Source organism: Carassius gibelio, chromosome B5 (assembly GCF_023724105.1).
Source record: "Carassius gibelio isolate Cgi1373 ecotype wild population from Czech Republic chromosome B5, carGib1.2-hapl.c, whole genome shotgun sequence".
Classification (NCBI taxonomy): Eukaryota; Metazoa; Chordata; class Actinopteri; order Cypriniformes; family Cyprinidae; genus Carassius; species Carassius gibelio.
The window spans coordinates 13,080,237-13,107,992 of record NC_068400.1 but is presented as its reverse complement, the minus strand read 5'-3'; the positions used below and the strand labels follow the sequence as shown (position 1 = coordinate 13,107,992).

The 27,756-nt window shown below is 35.6% G+C and overlaps 3 protein-coding genes across 10 annotated transcripts in view; 2 read left to right on the top strand and 1 right to left on the bottom strand.

Moving 5' to 3' along the window:
• The window catches only part of pxna (paxillin a), a 33,222-nt gene extending 23,156 nt beyond the window's left edge, over positions 1-10,066 (top strand). For 4 of the 8 annotated variants that reach the window (XM_052555980.1, XM_052555978.1, XM_052555979.1 and 1 more), the window contains 7 exons: positions 1,842-2,111; positions 2,754-3,065; positions 4,753-4,911; positions 6,121-6,294; positions 7,273-7,354; positions 7,452-7,600; positions 8,660-10,066. In XM_052555980.1, coding sequence (XP_052411940.1) covers positions 1,842-2,111; positions 2,754-3,065; positions 4,753-4,911; positions 6,121-6,294; positions 7,273-7,354; positions 7,452-7,600; positions 8,660-8,926 — 1,413 coding nt within the window. In that variant the 3' untranslated portion in view covers positions 8,927-10,066. The remainder of the gene's footprint in view (positions 1-1,841; positions 2,112-2,753; positions 3,066-4,752; positions 4,912-6,120; positions 6,295-7,272; positions 7,355-7,451; positions 7,601-8,659) is intronic. The other 4 variants (XM_052555984.1, XM_052555982.1, XM_052555983.1 and 1 more) reach the window with 1 other exon arrangement.
• Positions 10,067-11,584: 1,518 nt separating this feature from the next.
• LOC127957450 (osteoclast-stimulating factor 1) lies at positions 11,585-16,420 on the bottom strand. Its single transcript, XM_052555986.1, has 10 exons — positions 16,206-16,420; positions 14,401-14,447; positions 14,265-14,315; positions 14,086-14,149; positions 13,389-13,442; positions 13,200-13,307; positions 12,982-13,031; positions 12,698-12,776; positions 12,283-12,381; positions 11,585-12,187 (listed from the first exon to the last, which is right to left on the bottom strand). Exons 1-10 carry the CDS (start codon positions 16,237-16,239, stop codon positions 12,129-12,131), a joined length of 645 nt encoding a protein of 214 aa, XP_052411946.1. The 5' UTR covers positions 16,240-16,420; the 3' UTR covers positions 11,585-12,128.
• Positions 16,421-18,379: 1,959 nt separating this feature from the next.
• On the top strand, positions 18,380-26,185 carry LOC127958658 (proheparin-binding EGF-like growth factor). Its single transcript, XM_052557573.1, has 5 exons — positions 18,380-18,448; positions 21,217-21,378; positions 22,154-22,376; positions 24,144-24,302; positions 25,700-26,185. The coding sequence occupies exons 1-5, from the start codon at positions 18,409-18,411 to the stop codon at positions 25,785-25,787; spliced, it is 672 nt and encodes a 223-aa protein (XP_052413533.1). The 5' UTR covers positions 18,380-18,408; the 3' UTR covers positions 25,788-26,185.
• Positions 26,186-27,756: the final 1,571 nt, after the last annotated feature.

The following is a 27,756-nucleotide window of genomic DNA, read 5'->3' as shown; positions in this document are numbered from 1 at the left end:
CATTCAACTGATGCTGGCGCGCGCGCTATATGGCTTCCGCGAGAGGAAAACTGAATCGGATGCGAAGAAACGGGAGCCCGCGAGCTCATTTCAAACTCTCGCGCGCGCGTGACATGTACTCTGCGCGCAATAAAAGCCCTCGCGCGCGTGCGCATTCCCCACATCCTCGCGCACGATCATCTCACCTCTGCTCGCGCGAACAATTTTATTTTTGTCAGTCGTGGGGCGGGGCTTGCTGTTTTAGTTGTTATCTCAAATGTCATTGGTTATTCCCCTTTTCCTAAAGTCAGTATTCGACGCCTGTTAGAAAATGAGTAATAATTCACTTGACTTGACCCATGACTTCATCAGTGGACCAGATACATGCGAGTAATCATTTCTTTTGCTTGTTTAATTTATTTTTGTCTTTAATGTAATTTAATGCATTGTTTATAGAGTAGATCTTTTGTAGATACTTGATTAACTGGAATTCTTCTGATTGCTAGTGATTGCAGTCTTGTAATAAGAGATACACATATTTTACAGACTGTAATGATGCACACACACACACACACACACACATACATGTGTGTGTGTGTGTGTGTGTATATATATATATATATATATATATATATATATATATATATATATATATATATATATATATATATATCTAAATGAATGACAGTGAAGTGTTTAACAAGTGTTTTATCTTTAATCTTTTAAATAGATACATCGTAATATTTGAAGGTTAGTTTAGTCATTTTTTATTGTTTTTGTTTGTTTTGTTATGAACTTGAATGTCATCTTTTGTGACTGCACTTACAAAAGAGAAACTGGATGGCAGTTTATTTTAAGTTTTCAATTGACTAAAGATATAAGTTATTGTTACATTATGTTGTTAATAAAAGTTTTAAATTTGACAGTGTAATGTGGTACATTGCAAACAAAGGTCAGATATTATATTACATAAAAGTCTAGTTTGAAAAATGACAATCTGTGCTTTAAAGAGAATAAATGTAAAAATCGAGAATCGAATCGAACCGTGAGCTTAGAATCGAAAATGCAATCGAATCGAGGATTTGGAGAATCGTGACACCCCTAATTCTGAACTGCTTTGAGTTGTCCAAGTAACTGAAATGATTACCGTATTTTTCAGACTATAAGTCGCACCAATCCAAAAATACGTCATGATGAGGAAAAAAACATATATAAGTCGCACTGGACTATAAGTCGCATTTATTTAGAATCAAGAGAAAACATTACCGTCTACAGCCGCGAGAGGGCGCTCTATGCTGCTTAGTGTAGGCTACAGGAGCACTGAGCAGCATAGAGCGCCCTCTCGCGGCTGTAGACGGTAATGTTTTCTCTTGATTCATTTTTAGTTAAATTATCTTGGTTCATGTCAAATTAATTTTGATAAGTCACACCTGACTATAAGTCTATAAGACTATAAGTGATCTACGTCTCTGTGTATTAAATGACGCTCTATCTGAAAGCACGTAATTGAGATTTACTACTAATCACAGAACCTGCTGTACAAGCGAGATGCGCATGACATTCGCATGCGATTTATCATGCAACCCTAGTTTTGAATCAAATTAAAATATTTAAATGCATTGAACTGAATGATTTTATTTGCAGTGTCAACTGAACTATAACGTTAAAATTTACCATTTGCTTTGTCAGTTTTGCATTGCATTGTTTTTGGCACGTTGTGTTTGCTTCACAGTCTTCACAGAAGCTATGCAAAGCATTGTCCCAAACCAAATCAGTGTGAGGTTGCCTTCTAGAGCTGTTTGAAAGCATTGCATGTTCTAAACATTGAAAGTGGTCACTTCATTAATGCTGCCTCTCCGCAGCTTAAATCGGTCATCAGACGCACAAAGGAAACATCCAACATCCACCCAATGTTTCGTGATGGTCACATGTGCAAAAAAATGGGCCCGCTAATTCTCAACAAGAGCAACTCGCAGGATCTACTCATTGAAGAGCTGCAAGGGAAACTGGGAATTGGTCGCACAGTGCGGCCACGAAAACAGCCAGATGATTGGCTTACAGAAGGGGTCATTGTCTGTTCCAACCCACAGCGCTTAAGAGAGGAAGGTGGCGTATCACCAACGGTTGATAAGGTAGTGCAAGTCACAAGATTAATGGTGGAACTCGCAAAAGCTAGCTAAACAGCATTTCTTATATAGGTTTTTATAAACATTTTCAAATAGAGAGCAACAATGCCCACCAGAGGTTCCTGGTGGGTATTTTTCCATTCATTTTTCCCATAGGGATTTTTAAAAAGTCTTTTTTATGCACTATAAGCTGGACCAACCAGCAATGAGGAAAATCACAGTGTTAACTTGTTGAGGCAAAAAGCATAAGAAAATTGAGTAAAAAGCCAAAGGTACTATATATATATAATTAATACTTTTAAAGCAGAATATACATATATACGGATATTTAAGTTTGAGCGCTTATCAAGTCAGGCTTGCAGTGCTTAATTAATAATTCTTCTGTTTAACACAATTGCTTAAAAATAAGTTGAAATAATGCCGATTGATGGCATTAGCAAAAGCATATACGTTTGATTTTTACAACCTTACAGCTCACACAAGATCTATCTTTAAAAGTTACGATATTAAAGTTATCGTACAAAAAAAATTCCCTGTGTAGAAAATGAATGGGATTTTTATTTCCAGAACCCATTTTTTTGCCTTTTATTCTGCATTTTGTGCTCCTTTCACTTCCTGCTACATGTTTCATGTTTCTTTGTCCATCAGTTCATCATTCCTCCAGATTCGCCCAGTCCTCCGAAAAAAGTCCTTACCCCTCATGTCCCAAAAAAGCGAGATCCTGTGATACAGATGCGTGCTCCTCTCCCTCCACCCCGTAGGGAACCCTCTCCTCCTCTTCCTCCTCTTCCTCCTCCTCCTCCTCCTCCACCTCCTCCTCCTCCAGTTCCAGCTCCACTTTCACCTAAAGACCCCAACCCTCCTCCATCCCTTCCTCCCAAACCTGTGACCCAGCCCCGTCCACCAAAGGTTTTAGCGTCTGTTGGCTGCCAAACGGAATATGAACCTGTTTTTTTACCGGTACAGGCATGGACTTGCTCTCTGCATTTATCTGCATCTGATCAGAGCTTGTCTCTGTGTCTTCAGGGTTCCCACAGTCATTGAATATGTGCAAATTTGAGGGAATTTTTAAGGTGCACAATTCAGTTTGAATGATTCTTTAGTGAATCATACAGAATTTATAGTAAATGTAGATAAAGTGAATGTGGATAATAAAATTTGGACTGGAATGGTAATTTTGAAAATACATTGGTCATATAGTGTGGGAACCCTCTGCATCGTTTCTATCCATTCTTTCATGGTTTCTAGCATGTTGCCTATAAAGCGCATGCTGCCTCCAAACAGCGTTTGCACTAGGAGTGTCTCAGCATTTGTTAAATAGTTTGCTGGTGCCAACATGTCCCATGAAGACAGTCTGTCCTTGTGTTTTCCCTTTGCTTTTCCTGTAAATTCCTGGTATGTGAACAAATTGTGTTGCAAATGAAGTGCTAGTGACCAGAGAAAAGGCTGTTGATCTGTTGGCTGTCATTTACAGTTGTCTTTTAAAACTAAGTTTGTAACAGTCAATGCTTAAGTACTTTTTGTTTTGGCAGGTTTTTGGCTCTAAAGCAAAGCAAAGTTTTTAAGTCTGCCGGAATTGTTTAAATGTAAGAATATCCTGCAGCAAGGCTGTATGGAAGTGCTTCGAGAGTAGCTTGTTTAAGTGTGAGTTCATATGCAGAAATGACAGAGGATGTGTGGGTTGCTATTTTTGCTTTCTAAAGAATGCTTCTGTGTCACGGTTCTTTGAATTGGGAGAACAGAGATGAGGTTACAAGGCCTTTTAGACCTATAACCTCACTCAGTTTGTCATCTGATTACGTCTTTAACACCTTCTAGATCCTGATGTATTTAAGGGATGGTCTGCAGAGAGTGTGAGACTGGTTTTCTTTGATTAAAAAAACTCTTTACTCTTTATGTGAAATGAACTGATATTTAACATTGCAAACGTTGCATAAAATCTAACCAGACTGGCTGTTGATTGCTGTTTGCTCTAAAGGCTGTGAAATAAGACTAATGCTGCAGTAAGCATTTCCATTACATGCATTGCTAATTGATTCCACATAAGTGATTCAGCGTTTCAGCGAAGCTGAGAACTACTTGTGCTTCTTTAAGTGCATGTGGCGGTTGTTTACTAACCACTAACATCCTGTAATGTATTAACTAATACATTTTGCAATTAAATTTGTGCAGTTAAGTAGCTCTTGAAATACATGCTGAATTTTTATTAAAGTTGGAAATGATCTTTTCACGTGCTGATGGTCATATAGGGAAAATATTTATTTTTGATTTCCCGGTATAATGGTGCAAAGTTGATCATCAGTTTTGGGGCATGAATAAATCATTGAACCACTACAGCGTTCATTAGGGGACGTTTATATTCACTTTTCAGTGCAGTGTTCTCTGTGGAATGTATCATTTTAATCCCTGCAAATGTTTCGGCATGAATTATCAGCATTGTGGCATAGATCAAGATTGACCTGGTTAAAAAGTGTACCAAAAGACGCTCTGGAAGAATGCATCTGCTGAGTGGCTAATTGGTAGTCATAAGTAATGTGCACCAAGGAGAAAGCAAAACTGCTTATTGTGTGTTGGGATTTGCATCCGCATTTTCTTTGCTTAATGAAACGGTCTTTAAAATGTGAAAATTCTTTCCTTTTTCCTGTAGATTATGGCTCAGGGCAAGAGTTCCCCCACCAGCGTTCCAAAGCAGGGGAATAAACTGGATAACATGTTGGGCAGCCTGCAGTCAGACCTCAACCGGCTGGGTGTCCAGACTGTCGCCAAAGGTGTTTGTGGAGCCTGCAAGAAACCCATCGCTGGCCAGGTGAGAAATCCCTTGAAGAGCTCATTAACTGCCCAAATCATTATCCAAGCCTATATTGCTCTTGGATTTTCAGGATATTGTGCTCTAGCGTGGATGCTCTGTTCCAAAACGAACCAATAAGGCCACCAAAGTGTCTATTTTACATGTCAGTGTAGCCAAGGTTTTTTTGTTTTGTTTTTTTTTAGATGTAAATGTATTTTATTGTCATTAAATAAAATAAAAAACTACTACTATTTTCTTTATAATATGTATTTGAAAGTCTCCTATGCTCATCAAGGCTGCAAGTATTTGCTCTTAATTGTGAAATACTATTGCAATTTGAAATCACGGTTTTCTATTTAGGTGTTTTAAAGTGTAGTTTATTCCTGTGATGCATAGCTGAATTTTCATTATTCCAGTCTTCAGTGTCACATGATCTTCAGAAATCATTCTAATTTGCTGATTTACTGCTCAAGAAACATTTATTAATATTAGCAATGTTGAAAAACTTGTGCTGGTGCATATTTTTTGTGTAAAATGTGATATACTGCTATTTTAAAAGTTATGTGTAGTGACAGTTTAAAAAAAAAATAATATTTCTTATTTAGCAAGGAAGCATTAATTGATCAAGAGTTAAATTTATAAAGTTACAGATGATTTCTATTTCCATTAAATGCTGTGATTTTGAACTTTGTACTCGTCAAAGAATGCTGAATAAATAAATATCACAGTTTCCACACAAGAGAAATTACATGTTAAGAAAGAAAACCAGTTTTAGTAATATTTCACAGTTACATATCACTGATTTTACTGTATTTTGATCAAATAAATGCAACCTTAGTGAGCTTTAGATACTACTTTCAGAAACATTACAAAATCTTCATTTCAGTCTGTAGTGTGAATATGCATTTACAGATGTTGTAATCTTAAAGTTTTAGCTTGTAGTTTTAGTGTTAGTAATCTTAAAGTTATAGTGTTCCTGTGGCTCAGTTGTAGAGCATTGTGTAATCTGTGCAAAAGGTCATGGGTTCAATTCCCAGGGAACACACATACTGGTAAAAAAAAAAAAAAAGCCTGAATGCACTGTAAGTCGCTTTGGATAAAAGCATCTGCTAAATGCATACATGTAAATGTTGTAGGCTTAAACAAGTTTCTAAGCCACTGATATTCAGTTAGGTCTTCTTCAAGTGAAATCATACACTTTCGTCCTCTTTTCTTTGATTCATTCAGGTGGTGACAGCAATGGGGCGGACGTGGCATCCGGAGCATTTTGTGTGCACTCACTGTCAGGAGGAAATCGGCTCCAAAAACTTCTTTGAGAGAGACGGCCAGCCGTACTGTGAAAAGGACTACCATAGCCTCTTCTCTCCACGCTGTTACTACTGCAACGGACCCATTCTGGACGTAAGGATTCTGCTGCCTATCAGCACCTTAAGCAGTCACAGACGGGGCATTCACGGACATGTGTGTTAGTGTCTCATGTGTCACTACCCAGTCAAGATGCTGCTTACCTTAGCTGTGTGGCTTCAGATTTCCTCTTAACATAAACAGTCACTTAAAGACACTCTGAATAGGTTTTTTTGCAGTAGAACTCAACACATAGAGAGTCTGCTGAGAATGTAAATGCATAACAGAATAATCTGAAATCTCTTTCAAGGCTCTAAAATCATTTTAAATCAATACATCTTTAGTTAATATTACTTAACATCCTTAAAGTAAGATGCATTTACAAAATTGTCTACCACAGCATAACCCAAAAGCTGCATAGTATGTTGTGTTTGTTGGCTGCATGCAAAAACATGCAGAGCAACCAGTGTAGTCTGATTCACTAACACATGATTCTTATGAGATTCATGAACACGAGTTATATGATTGAACCAGTTACGAGTTAACATCTGATGGGAGACAAAAATACACATTAACACAGTATTTTACATAAAGTACACAAACAAAAAAACAAGGCAATAAACAACAAGTCCTAAGTTTTTATATTTGCTCGCTGCATGCAAATCAGTGCAGTCTGTTCAGTAACAAATGATTCTTATGAGAAGATCCTTTTAATGAGTCAGTTCTAAAAATTCATAATCATGAATTACTGATTTAACATTTGACTGTTGATTTTATGATGACAGATATACATTAACACAAAATAATACACACATTTTTAGAATTGTGTAGTTTATATTGCTAAAACCATTGTAGGAAATAAATTATTTACACTTTTGTTTATGTAGGTTGGCACATGAAATGAACAATATTGCCAGGAATTAGTAGTAATAGTCTTATTCTTTGTTTTTCTTGCATGTTTTGAATGAAATTGTGCTTTCTGTTCTTGTTTCACCATCACTTATTGTAATGAATCACTTTTGCTTGCTGCTGCAGAGAGTGGTGACCGCATTAGACAGGACTTGGCATCCCGAGCATTTCTTCTGTGCCCAGTGCGGGTCATTCTTTGGGCCTGAGGGTAAGTAGCTTCCTCCTTTCAACCTCTTTTCTTCTCTTTAGCTGATGTTTTCTTTTTTTTTACCAGCTTATTTACTCTTTCTGTAATCTTTCTGCAGGATTCCATGAGAAGGAGGGAAAGGCGTACTGTAGGAAGGACTACTTCGACATGTTTGCCCCCAAATGTGGCGGCTGTGCTCGTGCCATCCTGGAGAACTATATTTCGGCCCTTAACGCTCTTTGGCACCCTGAGTGTTTTGTCTGCAGGGTCAGTATGTGTGTGTGTGTGTCTGTACTGATGTATCAGCCAATTAATAGGCCAAAATTTAAGCTTGGACCTGTTTTTATATTTTTAATTTGTATGCATTCATTTTTTTAAATGTGTTTTTAAAAATGTATTGAGCATGTTACATTTGATTATATTCATTATATTTCATGACATTTTATTGCATATATTACTATTATTACGTTATTGCATTTAATTTAGCATGTTTCTGAAATAAAATATTGGCTTATTAATATATTATCCTAAATAATTTGTTATAATAAATATCAGAGTGTATATATACAGTACAGAACAGTCAGGGTGTATATATTTATAAATCTGAAGACTAATATTCTACTTAAATATTTTGTATTTTATAATTATTTACTTATGCAATTGTATATTTAGGATTTATACATTTAATTATATTTTTGTTATTATTGTCAGAATTTACATTTCATTTAATTTATTATTATTAAATTTTATTCAGTTTAATTCATGCATCATAAATTGGCCTATTAATATATTATTCTATATTCTAATTCATATTTATATATTTAGGATTTATACTTGTATTGAAATTGTTGTTGTCAGGATTATATTTTAGATTATTGTTTTATTATTTAACTGTAATTCAGCAGGGTTACTGGCAATAAAAAAAATTGTCTATCAATGTAATATACTAAACAATTCATAAAATCTGGAATATCATAGTGTATATAGTTGAGTTGTAAATCTGATGATTATTATAATGTGTGTGTGTGTGTGTGTATATATATATATATATATATATATATATATATATATATATATATATATATATATATATATATATATATATATATATATATATATATAAACTGTAATTGGATACATTCTGAAATATTTTTTTAGATAATGTAAATGTAAATATTCATATTTTGGAAAATGTGTGGTGTTTATGTTGCTATCTTGGTGTTTTGGATTCATGCACATTTCAAAATGAGATGTTTCCTCTTCACTGTTTTATTGTAGCATTATTTGAATCATTCATGCATAACTGACTGATTCTGTCCTCCACAGGAGTGTTTCACTACGTTTGTGAACGGCAGCTTCTTCGAGCATGAAGGGCAGCCGTACTGTGAGGCTCATTACCACGAGCACCGCGGCTCGCTCTGCTCCGGCTGTCAGAAGCCCATTACCGGCCGCTGCATCACCGCCATGGGCAAGAAGTTTCACCCCGAGCATTTCGTCTGCGCCTTCTGCCTTAAACAGCTGAACAAGGGAACGTTCAAAGAGCAGAACGACAAACCCTACTGCCAAAACTGCTTCGTCAAGCTCTTCAGCTAGAGTCTGATAGTGTTGAGAGGAGTGTGTTTGAACATGCACACCAATATCCAAAGTCCCAAGGGTCGAGTTTTACAGTTTGTCACAGTGTCATCATGTGGCGATAGTGAGCATTACACCAGCCTGTTCCTGTGCCAAAGCACTGTAGATCTTCAGGGAAGCCATTACGATTTTTAACAGCCTTTTTAAAACGCTTCCCCATGGATCTAGAGACTAAATTATGGTCCTTAAATTGCGTGGAGCTATTTTAGATATTATCGACTGCATCGGACAAATCAAGATCTATTTTTGTACTTGTTACACACACACACACACACACACACACAGAGCTTAACTTGAACATGTATGCACACTTCTGTTTGTACATTTCAGGCATCTCTTAGCTGCTTTCTGGTATAACAACACTCTGTTATTTTATTTCGATTCTTTTCTCCATCGGCCACATCAGGTTTTTCTTAAAGGTGCAATAACAGCTTGGCGTCATCAAAATCTCAATGCCAGATTCTGTATATTTTTCTAATTTTTGGTACCCTGATTTTATTTTGCATGTTATTTCTCTGTCTGATCACTTTATAAACCTTTTTTTTTTTTTTTTTTTGGTGGCTATTGTTTGTATTTTTATATGCATGTGTTGTTTCTGTTTTTCTGGATGGCTGGAGTGGTTTGAGCTTCCATCCTTATGCCTTTATGAGAGTTCAACTGTGGAAACGACTCACTTCTGCTGTTATAATACATGTTTTATTCTTATAAAACGCCTTCTTAAAGATAACAGTTTGGGCTCAGATGCCCATATGGCGTTCCACAATGTGCCTATTGCCACTAGGGCATGTTTTGCAATTTACTTACAATGATTTTTGTCTTAATTTCTTGTATGCAATGAGTTTGGGATACACATTTCCCCCTTATTTCAATTCATCTGATGTCCTACTGTATGCAGGTAAATATAAAGTCTTACAGTTTGTCAGTGATTGCAACAACTTTACTCTTTACTTTTTTTTACATAATTTAAAGATTTTCTTTTCCAAGGTGATGTCATATTTTATTCTACAATGATTGATTGATGACATGCACATTGTATTTAAAACTTGGGGTCAAAATGGACTGCATAAGACATTGAATAAATACCAGGATCTGAACGACGTTCATCGTTGTTGATTTATTTGCTTTGAAATCTCATTAACAGCTGACAAAATTTTATATTTTCTATCTGTTTTATGTTCATTGCGTATAAAATTGTATTCCCAGGAAATGCATGATGATGAAGTGTACACTTTGAATACAATCTAAGTCACCCTGGATAAAAGCATCTGCTGAATGCATATATATGTAAATGTTTACATTTTCCAGAGTCCACTAAAATACACCGAATTACATTTTATAGTATGATAAAGAGCAAATTTCAAACTGCAGAGCATCTGGCTGTTGCACACACACACACACACACACACACACACACATATATATATATATATATATATATATATTTTTTTTTTTTTTTTTTTTGATTTTGTAATATAACCAAATTCTATAAAATACTTTAATGTAAAATGAAGTCAGTAAACTGCGGTTAGCCTACTTTTTGAATTCTCTTCCAATAGATGCAATAGCGGGGTCAATTTCCTAACTAAACCTTATGAAACAACTGAATATAAAATAACTTGTATTACATAAGAGTTGGACACTACATTATTCATTATTATGCTTAGAACTACTAATATGTCGAATAATAGTGAACTAGTAATATGTAAAATAAACACATTTATTTAAATTGTCAATAAGTGTTTAAACCGTGTCTTTGGTTAGCAACGCGCTCGTTGCTGACAAGAATGGCGGGAGTTTCTCAGGTGAGTCCCTTAACGATAAATTCTATCAATTTCTTTACACAAATTATTAAAGTAACATGAATAATAACACAAATTTAGATAGAGGTTACCTACAGTTAAGCTGGAAAAACAAGCGATACAATTTTTTGGCATGGACTGCGTTGCTCTCAAAACCAAAAGTTAGACTAATAAAAAGCAACAAAAAAAATGTGGTTAGTTATCCTGACGTTTTAACGAAAAAAAAAAAGGAAGATAAAGGGATAGACAAGTTCACCCCAAAATGAAAATCCTGTCATCCTTGATTTACCCTCAAGTAGTCCCAAACGTGTATGAATTTCTATCTTCTGCTGAACACAAAAGAAGATATTTTGAAGAATGTAGGTAACCAAACAGTTTCTTGTTACCATTTTATGTTTATAGTATCTTTAAAGAAAATATATTTTATATTCAGCAGAAAGAAACTTCAACAGGTTTGTTGAGTAACCGACTCTTCATTTTTCGGTGAACTATAATTTAAAAACGTTAAAAATAAAATATTTCTCTGATGTATAATGTATATTCTTTTTCTCCAACTTAATCAGTTTCCTCATGCAATTTGGAGAGCTAAGTTTCAAATATAGTCTTCCCTAGCATGTTTCTGAATGGCACATCATCTGATTTAAAATTATGTAAAGTGGTAAAACACACACACACAAAATACAGACTAATACAACATAAATACATCTTAATAAAAATTCTTAGAAATAATGTTCATTGTCTTTAAGGCAATTAACCTTTTCCCCTTAAAAATATGGCTAAATTGATGCACACAATGAATAAAGGGCACTTACAAATACAATTATATTCAAACTTCCATCTTGAGTCTTGCATATCAAGCAAAGGCCACTGATTTATTTGCATAGTTGTGACATTCAGATTTACATGCATCTCAGAAGCTATCATCAAGCACATCTCTCACACACACAAACACAATCAGCCAGTTAAAATTCTCAGACATACACGCATATAAAACTTTTGCAATAAAAAGACCCAGTGCTGTGAGGCATTCTGGTTGATCTCCTTATTAAAAAGGCACTTTAAAATCAAAGAGAGTTCTATGCAATAAATACAGTTAAAAGAGGAGCAGCAAACAGAAGAATGAATGTTCACCGTGTCCATCCTAAAATGTACAGAATAGACAAGTAATGCAATACTTTTACAATGAACTGGAATGAAGAAGAAAGTTGAGACAATCAGACAACGACAACTAGCTTTCATATCCTCCCCACCCTTGTAAATAAATTTTCTCCCGCCTATATCTGATCTATATACATGTTGTGATATTTTTGTTGTTGTTGGAATGAATTTAGGAATGAATGGACTTCAAAAGTGTTGCTCTTCTCTCAGTCGGAGTCTTCATCATCCAGATACTCCTCGGCGTTACTGTGGGTGCGCAAAATCACTGCAAATTTAACAGAGAGACAGTTAAGTGTGAATCCGTCTCACAGGAAGTGACATCTGAAGGAGGTAACTGAAAGGAGACGCCTTGTGACTCACCTCCTCCCAGTTTCCTCTTCAGCAGAGAAGCACATTGTGCATTTGTGGCCATATCCAGAGCGGTCTTCTTCTCATTGTTGACCACATCTGTCCTGGCATCTATAGCAAAACATATTGCAATATAAACAAACATATCAAAATTGCAGATACAGATACAAAAAGGACATGTGTTTGTACTTGACATTTTTACATTCCAATTACAAACTGATTTAAAAAATCGTTTGACTTTTTAATCACCTTAAATTTCAGAACACTGGGGGCTTTCTTAATTTTGACTCATGCTCCTGAATGCACTCTACAGTTTGCACACATCTATTTTTAGTCGCAAATGCTTGCACTGTCCAGCTCTGCCCCACCCTAGTGTCAGATACGTACAAGTAGATGTTTATAAAAGGGTGAAAAAAAATTCACTCACTTTTATTGAGCAGCATCTCAACTATATCTGAATAACCCTTCCAGGCAGCTGCATGTAGAGCCGTGTCTCCCAGTTTATTCTGTTTAAAAAATTGAACACCATTTATCACATTGAGTGAAATATTAAGAACACGAGCATTGCTTCCGTTTCTAAAAAAAACTTTGTTATCGCTTTGTCACGTTTCATATAGACATTTGTAAGCTGTTCTCACTTTGCCTTTAAACCAATTCAAATGAAATGCATTTGATTAAGAAAAGTCAATCGCCAAAAAACATCAGATTTACCTGCTGATTGAGCTCACAGTTTGGCTGACTCAGCAAAATCTCCACCACATCTAAAAAAAACGCAAACATGATGTAGGTTTCTTGCAATTATTATTTGTACTTTTTTTACATTTTATGTGCCATTATTGGACAAAAGCCAGCTTAAAGAGTTTGTGCACAACTGCTGCAGCTGGGAAATGAAATTTTGAAATGTGAAAAAGCGTGTGTGCATCTTTTACCTTTATGTCCTCCGTGACAAGCCCAGTAGAGAGCGGTGTTCCCTGCTTTGTCCAGTCCATTGATGCCAACCTTATTATCCAAACACTCTCTGAGCCAGCTCAGATTACCTGCATTCACACACAAAACATTTGATTGTTTAACAATGCTATCAAACAAACAAAACGCCAGATAGGTGTATATTTGAGTACCTCGCTTGGCTGCTTCATGCATGGGATTGTCTATGGACTCTGCTTGCTCAGCCACTGGATTAAGGCAAATCACATCACAAATTTAAGTAAAACTTAGAAAAGTAATAGCATATAATGCATAAAATGATATGCAGAGAAGTTTGCCACTTAAGTGGGGTTTATTACTTTAGGGTTCATTAATTACTCACGTCGTTCCAAACCCGTAAGACCTTGGTCCATATCCAACACACAATTAAGATATTTAGAGAGCTCTCCTAACGCGATGATCAAGGCACAGAAACATAGCAAGGATAGAAGTGCCTTGATCATGGTACTATCCTTGCTGTCTAAGAAGGGTCAGTGAGCTCTCGAATTTCATCAAAAATATCTTAAATTGTTCTCCAAAGATGAACCAAGGTCTCACTGGTTTGGAACAACATAAGGGTGAGTAATTAATGAAAGAATTAAAATTTTGGGGTGAACTAACCCTTTAAGGTTGGATTTGGTTCCAATCCCTAAACCCAAGTATACATGCAATAGTAATAGCTGGGATATCTTTAGGAAACAGCACTGATAAAGCTTTATCGACATCATAAAAGACTGTAAAAGTCACATATTATATACACATTTTACAAAAGTCGTCTTTTCAAATCACTGAGGGTGTTCAAGTAAAGGACTGATGGTTTGCAGGTTGTAGTTTGCAACTTGTTTTCTTTACCGTAATTGCTGGGAATAAGTCCAGTCCTTCCCCTGCATGTTCCCTTCCACCAGTTACTGTCACTCTAAAAACATAAAGCCAGCAATCAGTTCAAAATCACTCTTAAAACATGTAATGCTCTTTATATCCATGATCGCAGGAGGAACTAGCAGTACTTCCAAGCGAGTTCATAAACTTACTGTATCTGAGATGTACAAGATATCTCCTTCCTCAAAGTACAGTTCATCTGGCTGAAAAAGAGGAAAATATGCATGATTAGCTCAATCCAGCCAAGCTAAAACAAACAAAACAACCCAAGAGAAGAACGAAACTCACCGTCCTTGGGTCGAAGGTGAATAAAGCCCTGTACACCTTGACCTGGCCTGTTTAAAAGCATAAATATGAATGTTAAACTTATATTTTCAAATAACAATATACAGTGCATCGAATAATTGCACACTGAAGCAGTTTAATACACATTTTAGTTCTGTTCTGCTTACTATCTATAGGCTAAACAGTGCAGTAAATATGCCACCTGTTCAACCTTATCTTCACCTATCAGCCCAACAAAATGCAAAACATCACATCTACAACAAGGTAGTATCACAGAACTAAACGTAGCTCAAATGCAGGGCAAACCACATGACACAGAATTAAGAGGAACCCAAGCCCTTAGGTCTAAATATATAAATAAACAAACCATTATAAGCACAACAAAGGGCATTTCCTGGCTGCAAAGGTATTTCCATTTGGCCAAACAAACAAGTGAGAAGCCCTTCTGAGCGGGATCCAAGCGGCCCCTCCCAAACTCCCAGATCAGCCTCGGAAATAGAAACACTGGCCTCCACCGGATAAGGTTATTGTGTTTGCCACCAATTACAACTATACGATCAATCGTTCAGAAGTGTAGAAATCATTTCAACCAACAGGAAATCTTTTCTGCAATACTAACAATGTTTCCCAAAGTTGGAGGTTCCAAGGTTCACCAAGAATCAACACCACATTATTATGTGTTACTATAAGTGTAAAGGTTAATGTAACTTGGTTTTGGCCACCACTAAACAAAAAAGTGTTAATTATTCCAAACATCCCATCCCACACAACTAGTAGAATAAAATTTGCATGCTGGACGTCACACACCCACATCCTGGGAAAACTGTACTAAGAGGTCATACTACAACTGACTTGAGACAGGACCGATAAAAGAGTTTTCTACTTAATCGGTTCCTTAGTATCAAAAATAAATGTGCGACCATTCAGATCAATCACATGATTTAGCATTGTGAATGGCATTATTAATTAAAATAATAATATAGTCGCAACGCACATTTTTTTTAAATTCTATACACATTTAACCCAACTGTTGGTCGAAAGGACTAAAGATTTGGGTATTATTGTGTCAAAAATTATGCATATCGGTAATTCAATGTTTAAAGATGAAAATAACAATCATTGTATCATTTGTAAAACAATAATATCTCAACTATAACACATATCTTTGACCTTTCACAGCCTCATTATAAATCAGTCCAAATGTCATTGATTTTGCACACTATGCAGAATGAAGCTGCTCTTTCGTATGGGGAAGTAACTGGCTTCTATGAGACAATGGCTGTGACTAAAAACATTGATCTAGACAACATTTCTGGTCATCATATACAAATTTCTGGCTCGCCAGATAATGCACCGATTATAGGGAAAATGCGTACGTAGTGCCTCTTCGTTGAGGTAGACTGCTTACTAGGTTCTGAACCACAGCCAATGGCTGGCGTGAGCGATTTTCTCTTTCCAAATCCAATCCTGCCATTTATGGCAAGGTGTTTTACTATTTCAGTCTTGCTCTTTGAACGTTTGTGCTAAATTGTAGTGGTTTCGCGCATGTTAGTAGGTGACAGGCGTTTTAAACGCGTAAAAGCGCAAAGAAAGTTGCGTTGCGCTGGAGAAACGCCAAACTCCACCCGCAGGAGAAAGTTCAGTGTAACCAGAAATTGCATGCTCTTATATACATTTCATTGTTTTGAATCGGAAACGAAAGTGTTTGTAAGGCTATCAGACAAACAAACAACGCAAAAACAAATGAATAAATAATGAAACTTTTGTAGGCTTGCGTGGTAGACTTTTCAACCACGCGCACCGCTTACCTGGTTTAGCTGGTTTGGGGGGAGGCTTTGACATTTCTGAACTTTCCAAGACTTTTAAAGAAGACTTCCGAGTTGTTTAAGACGTCAATAATAGGTAGAAACGGTATAAAAACTGTCGCGAGTGTAAATGACACAGTGTATCGCTGCTTTCTTCTTTTAGGCGCTGTCAATGAGGAAGCGTGAAGGAGCCCAATGCGGAAAAGTTGAACTGCGCATGCGCAGCTCTCTGAAATTCCGTACTGATCTTTACGGAAATTTGACTTAACAATAGTTACTACATAAATGCCATAGTTTTACAGTTTAACTTTAGTAGTATTAAGAAAACAAAACAGAAGCAGATTCAGTGGGGGAAATGCATATAAATGATTTATTTCAAACGTAATACATTTGCTACAAATTAAATATAGTTTATAAACCATAGGGGGAGTGATAAATATTCAAATTTTAGTGTAACTATGTAATCAATGACAAAACTGCAAATGAAAAATTTTCTGTTTCAGTTGCAATATGGAAAGTTTCGGTGTCACTATCAATAACGTCTATTTTGGAGGCTTTATATGATTTCTATAGAAATTATTGTTGAAATGATCGAATGAGGTTTGATGTAAGTCTTAAATTTAGGAAATTTACTAAACACTTTATAAACCTCCATTAATAACATTAACCAACATTAATCAGTTACAAAATTCTTAACAGTAGTGTAGACCATACAAAATAAATAAAAAACATTGGCAAATAAAAAGATAAATGGCTTTTTTAACAGTATGGTCAAATAACAAAATATTAAAAACAAATAAATCTGCAGGGAATTTTTCTGCTCTATTTTAACCCTTTTAGCTCACCAATGAAACCATGAGTATGTATGTTACTTTTTTCAGTAGTTTTACACCAGTGAAACGCCCCTACGCTCTAATCCTCTAGATTTGTGTGTCATATTAGAGGACACCCATAACATTGGGCTGCACCAACAAGTTGGTTTACATTGCAGGCAAGTTTTAAGGAGCTGCCTCAGAATAGCTCTGCTTTTAGTCATTTCTGTTTTAAAAATCATAGCACTACATCCATATAGACCTGTACATTATGTCAGTTTTGAGTTAAAAAAGGATGTTTGATGTTATCACTAAGTACCTAAAATCAGATACGACTTCATGGAATTTGAAGTTATCTTCCATATGATCAAAATGCAAACTCTCTCTTATACTTTTGTGAAATTGACCTCTTTGTGCATTTAACGAACACATCAGGTGTTTCCTCTCTTTTCAAAATTGCAATGCAAATGTGAATGCATTGCTTTTAGTTAACTTCTGCTTTAAGAATCCAATGGTGGTCTTATTTAAATTCTGGATAGCATCTAATGTGGTGTTTAGTTTGTTCTCTGTTAGCGGTTCAGGGTCATTAGCTATACTTCTCTTCCTTTTGGGCACTTCAGAAACTCATTACCATGCAGATGTGAGGGACATTTTGCACGGCAGGCGACTCAAACAGAAATTAAATTGCACAAACACGTTCATTAATGGCTTCATCTAAGAAAAGCGGTCGTTCTTCCAGCTACCCCTCTTCCGTCCCGTACCATAGTTTTTTGGCCTCAAATTACAGGGACAGTGATATACTTAATGAGCCATGAGGCTGTGTTCACACTGAAAAAGTGTGTGTGTGCTGGGGCTGTTTTGGCTTCTCTCTTTATCTATTGCATTTTTCTCCAAGAATCCCATTCTTTGCATTCTTTTTATTCCAGACATGATCCATCTCATATTCCATTTCAAATATTCCAAAGACTTAAGGTCAAATTTGATTCCAGTGACTCTGTGTCCCCGAATCTGAAACATCTACATCTGTGCATGTGAAGTCATTATAATTGACTATTAAAGTACAAATGAACAAGAACAGTATTCCTGTTTATTTAAAAGTATTCTCAAATCCCATTCAGGAACACTTGACAAAACAGTCAAGCTGTTCAGCATCACAGTCCAGTGACGTGAAATGGAAAATGAATCTCACATAATGACTAGTTTATGAATGACCTGTGGATGAATTCTCCAGGTGGACTCTCGTCAAACATTTACCTTACAAAAGGTGCCTACAAACACACATATCATCTGTGTGTGTGTGTGTGTGTAAAGGGAAACCTCCCTATAAAAGCTCCTCCTGGACGATGAGTTCATGACAAACAGAAACTCTACACAGAAGTCAGCTGTCAGCTGCCATGAACCTACAGCGCCTCTCCTCTCTGCTGCTCTGTGTCGGTGAGTTTGCTTTTCTCCATCCTGTCTTACTTCATTTTTGGCCTCTGTCAGCTTCAGGTGTGCCACGCTAGTGGAAAACCTAGAAATCTTAGAGGATTTTAAAATCGTGATTTAAAATCCTGAAGAAATCATGGAAATTAATACAATCTTAAAATATTATTTGATTTTTATGTGTGTGCATATATGTTTTTCTAGTTATGCTTTGCGGCAAAATATTAATATTTATTTTTTCAAATTATGTAAAATTATAAAAATAAAAACTTGTTGTGATAACAACACAAAACAGATTAAACTATTTTATTTTTAAATCATGAAAAGTCAAAAAGTGAGTGATACATATTTTCTTTCATGCCGAGTGTCAATTTTCTGTATTTGCTTATTATTGTCTATTGTATTTTAATTTCAGTTTGACAACTGACAAAAGGCAATTGACTGATGAATAAGAAAGACTGCAAGATAGTAAACCAGCTTGAACGCTGCCGCCGAGTGAAGTGTGCGTGGTATTGTGTTTGTGTCTCCAGACAGGCAGGGCTTTGGGAAATTGACTCGACCTGTAGTAGCATGCCTCTGAATAGCTGTGAGCTCCGGCTTTTCCTATATAGGTGTATGCCAGAATGCCACACAGTTTAAATCTCGTCTGTCTGTTGTCATGTTCGACGTCACAAAGCACTTATTGTTCATGGCAAAGGACGGTGGATAAGGGCGTCACACCGGCTTGTTAAATATATATTTAGCTTTACGAACTAACGTTAGAAAGGTCATCCCCGCACACAATAATAGGTGTGTGTGTGAGTGAATTTCTTTGATAATTAAATGCTGGATTCCAGTCGGTAGGAGTGTTCAGATCAAATGCATGTACTCAAACATTCTCCTTGCAGACTAGTTTGACTGCAGACGTCGCCAGTTTATACCTGTGATAGAAAGGCATATACACTACTTTACAATGTCTGAATTGCCACATATCTATTAGAAATAAAAATTGCACATGCACGGTTTTCAAGCAAAATATTTGACACCAGAGATTGTTGTTTAATATAGTGATGTTCTAAACTGTAATATTTTGAGACCCTTCATTTGTAAAACATTAAAGTAATGGTTAATGTTATAAGGAATGTGTGCAGAATAAAATGGCATGCAAAATTACAATAAGTGTTTAATCGACTGGATGGATTTGCCCCACACCCAGGGCAGGTGGAATTTGTTCCTGCAATTTTTTAGATAATGGCATCTTTGATTACTAGCCAAAAGAAAATCAAGCGGATGTTTTTTCCTGGTCATTTTGTGTTATTCCAGTTTGACTTTGTAATGTTTCATCAAAATGCGGTGATCAAAACTTACTCCACCTATGTAACAACGTTACCCTGGTTACTTCAGTTTCAGCCAACAGATGCTGGCTGTGTTTCAGGATGGGAGTAGTCCTTCACGTTCACATTCAGGGCTGGCTCCATTCTACAATATAACACCTATCTTTTTTTTTGATCCCGATCAATTCCTGATAGATAAAATCAAGTCCCGGCCTACATATTTTCTTGTTGAATAGCATATTTCACTGTTGAAATGAATCACGTGAGTTGTGAACATTTAGACCTCCTTAGATGCAAACATTGTTTATGTTGTTTTAAATAGAATCTGATCGCACTCAGTGCATCATGGGCGTTGATGTTTTTGTACTTTTTTTTTCGGCCACGGCCCTTTTTCTGTTTTCTATAGTCGTGTAGAACAGAAAAAAAAAAAAATCTTGTTTTGCTGCATAAATAGCCAACTTTTATTAAAACCCGATCTTGCCAGTGGTGAATTACCCTTGACCCTAACAGAACAATGATTCTGATGACAAAAATTTAGTTTCAATGAAAATTTGTCAAATATTTATTTTCTCAATCATCACTCTATTGCAGTTAATTATATGGTTATGAATCATTGTTCTATTAATCAAATGATTCATTCTTCATCTAGAAATTTTTATCCCAACGTGTTAAATTAGGGTCAAGGGTAATTCACCTTAATATGCAGCAAAACAAGATTTTTTTTCTCGGTGCTACACGATTATAGAAAACAGAAAAAGGGCTGTGGCGAAAAAAAAGTACAAAAACATCAACACCCATAATGCACTGGGCTCAATCAGATTCTCTTGAAGCGGTGATACAAAAATGCGGAAGTACGATCTGTAGTTCAAAGAGACGTCCTACAGCTGTCATAACTTCTGCTGCCAGGTAAACGGGGATATCTTGGTCCAAGACAAGGAATACACATTGTTCATTTACTTAGCCTACCTGGTTGTATAGGTTCTATGCAGTATTTATCTTCACATCATTCCTGTTATTATATTGTGTATTTTATTTTACATAAATGGAGCATTATATTGATCATATCGGATTCTGAACTTTGTGTTCTAACAAGAAAATGAGATATAAAGGACTCTAATTCTGTATTGTACTTGCGGCAGGGAAAGCTTTACCTCACATAACCTCAGCTTTTCCACTTGCTTATGTCTTTCACTCTTATTTTCCCTCTCTCACACACATACACAGTTAATCTGCTCAGTACAATACAAATGGGGTGTTTACAGGATGACTCAACATCAACAGCAACATTAGAAGATTAACTGCTCTTTATATCTGCTAATTGAGGTTAATGTGTCATTGTGATATAATGAAGTGTAAGATCCTGTTATTATTTGCAAACTGGGCCGAAACCATACAAATCAGCATTCCTCACAAGCAGTTACTGCATTTCTGCTGTGATATAACAGTGTGTGTTTCTGTGTAAAGTTTTCACCATACGGACAGCTGCCGCTCACACATCTGCACTGGATCATGTGACCGTGATGTCATCATCGGGGGAGGGGCTTCAGAGCGCCGTGGGGGAAGATTTGGAAGCTGATGATGATCAAGATCCATCGGGAATGTTCAGTGATCCAACTTTGTTTAAAGGTACAGCCTTGTTGGCAAGTGCGCCTACATATAACACCATTGGGTTACATGTGTCCCGAGTTCGAATCCCACTGTCCTATTATAATAAAGATAAAATCTTAAAAAAGATACAGACAGTCAAACTTGTCCACCTGCTTGACAGTCTCTTGCAGACGTCTATTATTCTGCTAATTAAAATTACTGACCTAATAACATCTTTGGCATTTTAATTAAGATGATAAATTCTAAATTTATGAACGGCAAAGATTCGGAATTTAATATATCAGTTTAACACAGTTATATAATTATAATGACACATTTATGTATAATTTTATCACCTAAAGTTTGTCTGGACAAACTTTTTATCTAGTTAAAAATGAATTGCATACAATAAAACAAAATGTTGTGACAAAATTAAGCTGGTATATATATATATATATATATATATATATATATATATATATATATATATATATATATATATATATATATATATATATATATATATATATATATTTATAATATATTCTATGTGCTATATAGCTACGTATGCTGTGTAGCAGGACATTTTTTATTATGTATATGTTGTTTAATTCCTCTCCCTTTATTTGCTAATATTCTTTTTATTTGCATTGTTAATCTTGTAAATTAAAATAAATAAAAGTAAAAAAAAAAGACTGCTCCATTTTAAAGAGCCATTTAAAGAAAAAATAATTAAATGTAAAGAAAATGATAAGTATAGAAAGCAAAGAGTCACACACACATTAAAGTTTCTCATCTATCTCATATCTTTCAGTAACCCAAGTCAGTAAAGGAGACGAGCAGGATCACAAACGCTCTGGACGCAAAAAGAATAAAGGAAGAAAAAAGAATAAAAATATCACTCCAGTTCAGCCGATTCACACGTTCAGTCACAGGAGCCACAGCACGACCTCTGACCCCTGCCTGACCTCTCATCTGGACTACTGCATCCACGGCCACTGCACGTACCTGCACGGCCTGAGAGAGCCTGTCTGTGTGTGAGTCACACTTTTCACCCACCGGATAAGAAATACTTAATAAATGCCACTTTTTTCGACTTTTTTTCTTGCGGTTCTGAATTTATGTCTTGCAGTTTAGACATTTATCAGAATTGCGAGATATAAACTCAGAACTGTGTGATATAAATGCTGAATTGTGAGATACATAAACTCGAGAATTGTGAGAAAAAAATTACCAATTACTAAATGAAAAAGGCAATTACCTTTTTTCATATAAATAACCCTTTTTATTCTTAATTTCATGGTGAAAAAAGAGCGTTAGATGTAACTTCAGAATACCTCAGATATGTTGTCTAATTTGCAAGAAATTGCAAGATGCAAACTCAGAATTCAGAAAAAAAAAGATCTGAAATGTGAGATTGTCAAAATTGCAAGGTAAAAAAACTTGAGAAAATAAGTCTGATTTCTGAGTTTAAATCTCACAGTTCCCATTAAAAAAAGAATATTGCGAGAAAAATCTCTGAATTGTGAGATATAAAGTACAACTGTAAGAAAAAACGAAGTCGCAATCACCTCATACTTGTGACCCTGACCCTTTTATGTTTGTATTTCTTACTATCTGCCATGATTATTCTGCTAATTAAGAAGCTGTTTATATGCATATAACCAAAATTGTATTAGTCACTTAGTCGCAAATTTTTTTTTTCGTTAAAATCATTAACGGCTGGTCTATGTGGTAATATAGTTCATTGGGCAGTACATCCATATGCTCACTTAACATTCATCAGCCTCAAATATGGCTTATCATCTGAGATATGTATGTAGTATATGGCAGCTCAATCCAATGTTAGCCTAGAAAAAAGTGTGCATGTTTGTGCAAAGTGTGGAAGCTGAACAGTAATGCGCTTGGGCTACTGCAGGACAGATGGAGGCACCACTGCGATCATTTGCTCTTAAAATCCTTCATCATATTTGGTCATAGAGATAAGAGTAATGCATCTTTTGTATTCGTGTACTCAGAATAGTAAATAATTAAAACAAACAGCTTTCTGTTGTCTTGGACACTTCAAAACTCTGTGGATGCTTGCCTTATTACAGACATTTTTATTTTAAAACCTTTATTTTAATATGGTAACATAATATTGCACTCTACAATATTTCTATGAATAAATCTCTGACAGAGACTATCAGCCAATCACTGTGTGCGTAGTTAGTAAGCATGCTGACATCATCCATTGCAATGAGGTCAACCCCGCCCCTTACTCTGAGCTTAGGACTTCTGTCTTTTCCTTAGTAAAAGTTTGTCTCAGCAGCTTTGTGTATAGGTTTTAAGAAAAAACTCTTAGCTAAAAACTTTTACTGCTATTTAGGAGAACTGTTTTGTAAATACGGCCCTGGAATCTAAAAAAAAATCTACATTTTCAGAAAATCGCTTTTAAAGTTGTCCAAATGAAGTCCTTAGCAATGCATATCACTAATCAAAATTTACTTTTGATATATTTATGGTAGGACATTTACAAAGTATCTTCATGGAACATGATCTTTACTTAATATCCTAATGATTTTGGGCATAAAAGAAAAATCTATAATTTTCACCCATACAAAGTATTTTTGGCTGTTGTTACAAATATACGCCAGAGACTTAAGACTGGTTTTGTGAACCAGGGCCACATATTTCTGCATGCACACTACATATAAACATCCCATACAGATGCACTTCATTAATATTTACTAAGTGAATTCACGTCATTCAATTCAGTGTTGCATTAATGTTGTGTTCAAGTAATGAAAGTTGGATTGTTTCAGGTGTAGGAGAGGTTATGATGGGGAGCGCTGTGGGATCCAGCTGCTCGGGACGTCTCGGGACGAGAGCAGCACTGATAGGACCCACACTGCGCTTGTCATTATGGCTGTCGTCCTGTCAGTCATCAGCTGCCTAGCCATTCTGCTCATGGTCTGCGTGCAGTAAGTACATACAGTGCATGCCTGCTAAATATACACCAACACACTCTCATTCATCTTTCACACACACAAAACACACGCCTGGGTTATACTTGGCACATATTGTGACAGCAGTTTGGATGCACCTACTCATTCTTTATCATCATTAATATTATGAGGTTACTCTAGCAGCTAACAAAACATGCTCTAGGAACATTTAGTTAACATTCTAATTAAGTTTCCATTGGATCGTTAGTAACCATTCTGGGAATGTTGCTTTTGAATGTTTTCTTTTGTAACATGTACCTTACGTTAGATGAATGTGCAACTATAAAATGTGTGATGGACAATTTATAAATGTACTTTTTTTTCCTACTCAATCTGGACATTCATAAACCAACTTCACAAGACTGGGATGCTATTGTAGGAGTTCATGTGTATTCTGAATACTTGCTTTTTTATCACCTAAAATAAAAATAAACAAAAAACATTTAGTTCTGTGAACAGAATATCCTATGTAGGCACTAGTTTATTATATTTGTCTCTTAATTTCAAGCATTTATGCAGAAGCCTTTAGATCAAAAGGTTTTTATATGTAGAGAGTACAGTAACCCGGACATTTACATTATGTTCAAGGCCCCAACATGGCAATATTCCAGCAGTATTAAAAATGAAGTCCTCTGAGGTTGTTTTCACTACACTATACACGAGAAGTTAGATGGCGCCAGTTGTCTTTGGAATAAAACAAGTCCAAGGGTCGATAAAAAGTAGTTCCGGTTACTTTACGCCAGTATTGGATTAATATAGCGTTGATATGGTTTATGAGTGATCGGTGGATTACAATCGGTTGGAATCATATTTTCTGCATTCGTTCTAAAATAAACCCTCATACAGTAATTATAATAGTTAACTATAAGCGAGTTCTCTTTATACAGGTTGTATTGTAATTTAACCGTATACGCATTTTTTGTTGAGAAGATCGGATCAGACTTACTCTGATCTTTGAACATAGTTCCACAAAAAAAAAAAATACTTTTATTCAAATAATTTCATTCAGGATAGTTAATTAAATTCAACTGTTATGCATATCATCATATATATCAATCATCATTGCTTTCAGGCGATTTAAATAAATTCCGCAAACATTTCCACATATGCCTTTTTCATTATTTTCCGAATAAGATATTCAGAAATTCGATCATTTTTTTCACCTGACAGATAAACGAATCGTTCCACACTTGAACAGTTAAAGTACTTTTATATTGATTTATTTATTTATTTATTGTAGCTGCTAACATATTCATTCATACAATTTTCAAGCAAATGGAAACAATTAGAAATGTTAAGAGCTAAGAGTGTATTAGAGTATTTTGCCGAACTGTTAACTGATATTTTTTCATTGTATTTTTCCTATATTGCAGCTATAGAACACATCATCGCTTTCAGGCGGCGTTCCTGAGCTCCACCAGTGAGAGAGAGAAACTAGAGAAGAAGAACATCATGGTGTGAAGAGGAAGTGAGGCCAGGACTTTATTTATGGGTTGCTACAGTAAATGTTAAAGAGACTTTTAGGGTTGAGTTTGCCATGTAAACCTCCAGTCCTTTCTTCAGCATTAAAAACAGTCTACAAACCCCCAATTTTACGCAATTTATTAGTCCTATTGACATTTTATGTCAAAAAATAAATTGTTTTTGTTTCAGGTAGAATTCACGCTGATGTCACTGCTGTGGAGTGCACTACAGATATATTGCACATAGAATAACATAATAAAACCCACTGTAACAATATATTTATTGTTTGTACCTATTTATTAACAAATTATATAATTTACTTAGTATTTCTGTTTATTTTGATAATAAAAAAACTAATGTTCATTTGATATGAGATGTTCATGTACACATATGAAATAAAGGACACTCTCATAAGATCTGTGACTTCCTTTCACTCATTCGGAGCATTCTTAAATAAAACATTATTAAGTGTAATATAAGTTAAGTCTTCAGACAGTATGTCAGTGAGGTGAAAACACTAATATTACAGCTATGAGTATTATTAACATGAAAGCAGACGTTCGACTTGTTGATTTTAAGCATGATCAGGTGGAGTCTGTGGGGCCTCTCCCAAAGTTTCCCTCTCCCAATCATCTATATTCCTTATGAGGGCTTATGTTTCATAACATAATAGAAGATTATATAAAAATCAACAAACATTTGGTAAATAGGTCAGGAGGGGAAAAATCTCCAGGTTTGGACTTCATTGTGGATGGTATATTTACTCAAACAGTCATCCAAAGAAGGAGAATTAGCTGCAATAAATGACTGTGCAACAATGAATGGTGTAACTAATTATGCAAATCTAAACCGCTTTCAATACTTTATGCTGTGACTGAAATAACAGTAACCGATATATATATAATAGTACTTAACAGATTACTAGTTGGTAAATGTATTTTAAATACAAACGTCATTATATTTGGATTCCTATATTTTTGCCTTAAATATTTAGGTTGGGAAATACATCCACTGCTGATCTGATCAATATAATGTTTGTTAATGACTACCGTATCACCATTAAAGTTCTAGCATATTAACACATATTTATACTGTAGCATAATAATAATAAAAAAAATGCATAAATAAAAAACGTTAAAAAGTATATATCAAGTACAAACATCCCAAATTGTCAGTGACTGGTTTAGTTATGAAATGACTTTTAATTTCTTTGGCAAGACTACTGTAGGAACTAGTTAATTGCGACCTCTTCTGGTCATAGAGTGAACAGACATGCTTGATCTGGAAATGCAATTTAGGTATATGAAGATAAGCAGACACTGATATTGATTTATCTCAGAATGTTTGTCTCAGAGCACCAGGGCCAGCAGCGGCTCCTGACCGTGAATTAAGGTTGGGCAGATTCTGGGACATACCACTAATATATGAAATAAATTTATAAGCTTTATATTCTAATCTCTGAACACACTGGGGGCAACATTTTGGCAGAGATGTCCTTGAGACACGCTAATGTTGATTGACAGGCTCAAAGTAATTTTACATGCATAAAATGCTGTATAATAATTGCCTTATAATATCACCTCCAAATGTTGATTTAGTATGTTACAAGTTGTGAAGCAATTCGGGTGAGGAAAGAAGATCATATGTCTATTCTCAGAATAAAAAGGATATAACGTGTAATCTGCCTTATTAATTTGATCCACTACTCTAGGCCACCAATTCTCTATCTCAACAAATTAGAATATAGTGACATGTCAATCAGCTAATCAACTCAAAACACCTGCAAAGGTTTCCTGAGCCTTCAGAATGGTCTCTCAGTTTGGTTCATTAGGCTGCACAATCATGTGGAAGACAGCTGATCTGACAGTTTTCCAGAAGACAATTACTGACACCCTTCATAAGGAGCCACAAACATTCATTGCTGAAGAAGCTGCTGTTCACAGAGTGCTGTATCCAAGCATGTTAA